General features: G+C 40.4%; 1 protein-coding gene across 1 annotated transcript in view; it reads right to left on the reverse strand.

Moving 5' to 3' along the window:
• Positions 1-6000, reverse strand: part of OXSR1 (oxidative stress responsive 1) — an 87243-nt gene that overhangs the window by 54734 nt on the left and 26509 nt on the right. The window contains exon 4 of the mRNA XM_009890479.1: positions 4950-5058. Within this exon, the coding sequence (XP_009888781.1) occupies positions 4950-5058 (109 nt within the window). The remainder of the gene's footprint in view (positions 1-4949; positions 5059-6000) is intronic.

Raw genomic sequence — 6000 nt, forward strand, 5'->3', positions numbered from 1 at the left:
AATACAGCAAAAGAACACCAAAGTAAAGGAAAGAAAGAGTTATACAGAACAGTGGAAAAAACACCTAAGTAGATCGATGGGGTTTCTGATTTTGAAGTTTTTTCTTAACTATAGTTAAACCACCTCAACATAGAGGGACAGTTAAGGAAACTCCCACTTCTTGCCTCCTTCCCTCTAGAGCACTTGCATGGATGGCTAAGAAATGCAACAAGGTTAAGGCAGGAAGCAAGACAATACAATAAAGGGCGTAAAACAGCCTATCGCAGCTCAGATTGAGATATTTATAAGAGAAAATCTGAAGACAAACTTTTTTTCCCATGCTTTTCCTATTATAGCTAGGAGTGACAATGTATCTACACACTGCATTCTGCGACCATGTGTAGTCCCTACCATCTCCTGCTTCTTATTCATCCCATCCTTAATTGCTTCAAATTAAGTTTGTGTCTACAAATAAAATTAAAAACCCTCCAGATAAACTCAACGTAGCATAGCTCTCTCCTAACAAAATAATTCAACATAAACACGAGGCTTTCTAAGAACCTATGGCTTATGATTTGATCATAACTCATTGCTGGAATTGGGAGTGGCCAGATCACAGATTAGCACAGCAGAAGTAGAACAAGATGTCCTACCTCCCTGGTGGAGACCTAACACTTGCTATACCTCTCTTTCAGTCTGGCTTGCTGAACTGCTGGCCAAGCACTTCATCAGATAATCAAGATGAAAGGCTGAAGAGGTCAATTAGATAATCTTAAAAACTTTTAGAAAATAAAAGGTTTAACTATTTTAATACAGTAATCTCCTTTGCAAATTTAATTAGGAGCCTTCAAGAAAGCAGATGATCGGAGAGCCCTATCTGGAAATGTTTCAATATTTAAAGGATTTACATAGTTTAAAAATATTTTGGAGGTCTCATCTGCTGTAGGCTAGGGCAATAAAAATTGGTGAGTGATGTAGCAAGCCACCACAGACAGCTGTTTCATACAAGCAACTGTTTCACAGAGTTAGCCACAGCTTTAGGTCACCTGTGACATGAGAGCTCTTGTTAAAACCAGTGAGAATTTAGAGGAGCAAACAGGTCACAATCAGAAAAAGCACAAGAACAAAAGGACAGCTGCTCTTCTTCCTACTAAAAAGCCACATGAGTTAGAGAGCAGGACTGGGCTTCAGATGGCTTTAAAACGGCATGAGTAAAATTCACGAGAGGAGAATGCCAATGAGGCAAAGAACAAGTCAGCAGTTGTCTAGAAATAGCCATTGGAGTTTAGTTTGGAGTAACATTGGACCAAAAGGCTGGGGTGCAAAGTTGACATTGATAAGCTTAGATCCCTACAAAACAGTTTCATCATTGGACGAAAGGGTCTGAAATTTCTACTGAAGGAAACAAACAGCAGATACTTCACAAACCTGACTCAGGCACACATCACCAGATCTGAAAGAGAGTATCAAAGTAACTGGACACACCAGCACCTCTTGTCGCTACCAGCTGGATATCATCACAGACACATTTCTGCCATGAGCAACAACTACGCTTTACATCTGCTTCAGTGTCAAATCTGCCAGTTCAAACTGCTTCCAGCAGTAACTTCACCCAGCCCGTCTGACTTGGCTCCGATGCACATTAGCACTTTTACGTATTACTTCCCACCAGCACACCAGTACATTACCTCCTCGCTGCTGCTGACTTTCAAAGATGGAAAATGGTATCTTCACTAACACAGTACTTGCAAAGCTTAGACAAATAGTTCGGTTTCAGCAACAATGCCAGTCAGGCAATTAAGCTACCTTTGAGTGCACCAGTAGGCTGCTCAGAAGAACAAGGCACTCTTATCAGACAATAACGCTTCATGGATTTAGAGTATTTTCCCTTAGAAACATTTCTAAAATACTTGCATATATGACTAGGTTAAGATTTCAACAAAATGACTGCAACCAGAAAATAAGTTAAATTGCACTAACAACAACAACAAAAAAAAAAGGCTTGCATTAAACTGGTCTGTCTTGTGGGCTGTTCAAAGTAATAAGGTCAGTGCAAATAGGCTGAAATTAAAACTAGTTTCAGCCAGAAAACACATGCCAGCATACACTGACACTGATGGAAGAGAAGCAATAAGATTCTGAACTTTTACTCAGAAGGAATTCTCAAGTACAAAAGCCACAATCAAGATACAGAACAGACATCAAAACAAATTTGATATGTGCTTACCGGGATGTACAAATCTCAGTCCCTGCTCTCTGAATCGTTAGATGGAATAAAAGAGTTAGCCTGCACCCTGGTTTTTGTTTGGGTCCCCACCTCTTCTCGTCTATAAAAACAGCTCAAAGGTTTTTCCTGTTGAGAAACTCAGATCATTTTTTCCCCTCTCGACGACAGATGACTACAAAACTAACCAATTTATTACTGATAAGAAGTAAGCGGAAAGGAATGAGAAACAGTTTTTAAAGTGTCTCTTGTTACATAAATCAGCCTAAAACCAACTGGAAATAGTCTCATTAGAAGTGAATGAAAAAGCTCTTCAGTCAGAAGGCTCCAACACACAAGTTTCTGCACCCATCGTCAAGACTGTCCTGTAAAATTTGCCTATGAGATCTAAAATGACATTTTTGAAGTACAGCCATAAAAAAAGTATACAGTGGAAACAGCTAAAAAATACCTCTCAAGGTACCTTCCTGCATAAAAAGTAGCAATGGGTCATTCTCAAAGTCTTTCTATCTATATTCACAATTGCCCCAGCGCCTAACTGTTTCATTTTAAGTGAGAAAAATTTAGCACTGGCTCACAGAAGTGTTGTGGGGGGAGGGATGACACTGCTACTAGTTTTTGTTTTGTTGTATGACCCTAGTCTTCAACATATGCAACAGAGTAAGATAAGCAGTGAGATTTAGAATCATAGAATGGTTTAGATTGGCAGGGACCTTAAAGATCATCTAGTTCCAACCCCCTGCTATGGGCAGGGACACCTCCCACTAGACCAGGTTGCCCAAAGCCCCATCCAGCCTGGCCTTGAATGCTTCCAGGGATGGGGCAGCCACAACTTCCCTGGGCAACCTGGGCCAGTGCCTCACCACCCACAGAGTGAAAAATTTCTTCCTGATATCTATTCTAAATCTCCTCTCTTCCAGTTCCACCACACCACAAAAATGAAGACAAACAAAAGCAACATTCGGAGGTTCAAGGATGAGCCTAATCCTGACTTGGTTCTGACAGAAAACCGCTGTGAAACTACTAGCTAAGGCAGCTGTGCATTTTCTTCAAAGTGGTTGTGTACTCTCCTGAAAAGGCCAAGAACATTGCTGCTGTCTCTTCTGCACCCCTAAAATGCCGTTTCCTCATGTTGTGGAAACCTTCCCATAGATACCCTTTTTATACACACAGCAAAACTACTTGCGTTAAACTGGCAGGGGGTTCTTTTCTACACACAAACAGCAATCATATCTTTAATGACCTGTTATGTGTCCCTCCAGGAAAAGAGAGGTTATTGCTTTACGACACATGAGCACATGAGACATTAAAAACCCTTTAAGACAGACTTAAGTTGGCATAAAAATTGATTGCCCCCAAGAGAACTCCGAAAATTCTCTAAAAAAGATCTTCAAAGACACATGTTTTATGGTCATTGTCGAGTGCTTGTGGAAAAAGCCAACAGGTTTAGCCAGATTTTTCCACATCATCTTCTGGCATTTTACAGTTTTCAGTATTAAGCCAAGAACAGAGAAGCCAAGAAGTTCTTTTTTTTCTAAAAAGCAAGAAAACAGTTGGCTTTTTTCAGGTTTCAATTCCTTTTCACTAGGGCGCCAGGAAAATCAAACCTTCCTAAAGACAGACTTAAGATTTAGCAACGGTACTCTGTGTTATCATCCAGAACTTGATTCCCTTTCTTTTTGCAACTGTAACTTAAATAGGGATCCTGGAAAATATTATGACATCAAATTAAGCATTACTGATAACAAGTTTCCAAACTCACTCTTTCAAAAAAAAAAAAAAAAAAGGCTGTTTCTCCAGTGTCTGAGTGAATAAATCCAGAAAGGGGAAAGTTTCCTTGCTTCTGTGTTAACTAGGAGGTAATTTGAAGTTGTCCCAGTATTGCCAATTATTTTGTCAACTAGAAAAAGGGGGTAAAGTAATCCAGCTCTAAGCAATGACACTAAACAAATCAAGCTGCACCCACACTGATGTTCCCCTCCCTTTTTACAGCCGTGCAATGACATTGCACTGACATTACAGCAGTAGCTCTGCCTAAAATAGAGGTGATTTCAAGTTCCTCACAAAGGCAGCCAACATGCAAATAAGTCAAAAATCAATAGAATGGCTGGTTACCAAAAAGTCATCAGCACCATGCAGGCCTCCAAGCTGCAAGTGAGAAAAAGGTCAAGGAACCAGCCTTGCAAGAGGAGTTGCAGGTATCATGATAAAGCTGGTCGAAATAGTTGGGCTCACTGGAGTTAGTTGCACGCTTCTCCAGTTCAAAAGCTTATCCTAGGCTTACAGAGCAAGGTGAGGAAACTTTTGTTAACATGACCCAAGAATTGACATTTCAGATCCATCATTTGAGAAGATGACAGTGGGATTTATTTTCTAGAAGTTTAGGACGGTCCAGACTACTACATCTGCACTTACCTTTCTCTTGTCAATGTCTGAATTCATACGCTCCAGTTTCCAAATACTCAAGTGAGTCACTCAGCAAATACATACAAAATAACTCTACAAAATACTGTCAAATGTAGAAAATAGGAGGGGAAAAAAGCTAGCAAAGTCATGTAGTTAGGTTTTACTACTGATGTACATAACATGACAAGCTATTTCCAAGCTGAATGGGTTGAAGTTAAATACCGTTATTCAAATGTCTTAATTCACAAGTGAGAAGCTTAGGAGGTAAACAAGGGAAAGGGTATTACTGGAAGACAGCTCTTCACATTGCCTTTTAGGGTAAGGAAATTGGACCACTCACCTCCACTGAGTAACTTCATCACCAGCCAAAGCTCATCTTTCACCACGAAGGATGTGTAGTAAGAGACAATGTTGGGGTGATGGCACTGACTCATGGCTTGAATTTCTTTCTGCAGAAAAAAATAACGCATTAGCAGTTGAACACAGTGATGATTATTCCTCAGGCACAGAAGTTATCTTCCTCAAGACACAATGTTCAAAGAGGGTACAAAGAAAAAAAGATACCTAGAAACTAAACATAGAAAATTCAGAAATATTCAACACTCAGCCTGCATCATACTAGGGCCGGAAGGTATTTTAGGGTGCTCTTCCGGTCTGTCTAGGAGAAAGAAAAAGTTGACCACAAACCTCTTGGCAAGGACAAAATAGTGGTCATAACCGAAACACCTGCATGCAGCTACAACAGAATATTCCTGAAAATTCACACCAGTTTGTTACCCAAGAAGTTCATGCTGACTCCTCCTTTCAATGAGACATTACACAACAGATGCTTAATCTGTTGAAGACTATCATTTGGATGAAAAAGGGAAATGTTTGCCTTCGGGGGAAAAAAAAAAAGGCCTCTTATTCCTCATGTTTCTTCCCAGCAGGAAAGCAGATGGCTCAATCAGGTTGAAGGCACAAAGGACAGCTATATCTTTTGTCATACTGGAAGAAGAGGGACATCAGTTCGAGATTAGACAGTAGTTACCTACTACAGATGGAGTACAATATGAAATACACTCAGATATTAAATTGTTTGTGTTTTGACCATGCATACTCTTAGATTTGGTTATCAGTGAAGGGTTGAGGTTCTCCAGGTTATAGAGGGAACAATGCCACAGAAAGCGTTGACTGATTTTTCATTATGCAAGCACAAATCGCCAGTTTGGACAGAAAGCTTTGCAGTTTTTTGACCGCCCATACACAAAAGCCATCCATTAAGCCAAGCCTGGCACCCTGCACTACACCCAGCTGGGCCTTTGTGCTTCAAGCCAAGCTGGTAGCTTCAGCCAAGCCCCCCCAACATGTCAAGTTGTACCCTCCAGCATCATCCACACCAGACACTCATC

This window comes from Charadrius vociferus, unplaced genomic scaffold, assembly GCF_000708025.1.
Source record: "Charadrius vociferus isolate BGI_N301 unplaced genomic scaffold, ASM70802v2 scaffold608, whole genome shotgun sequence".
NCBI classification, from domain to species: Eukaryota; Metazoa; Chordata; class Aves; order Charadriiformes; family Charadriidae; genus Charadrius; species Charadrius vociferus.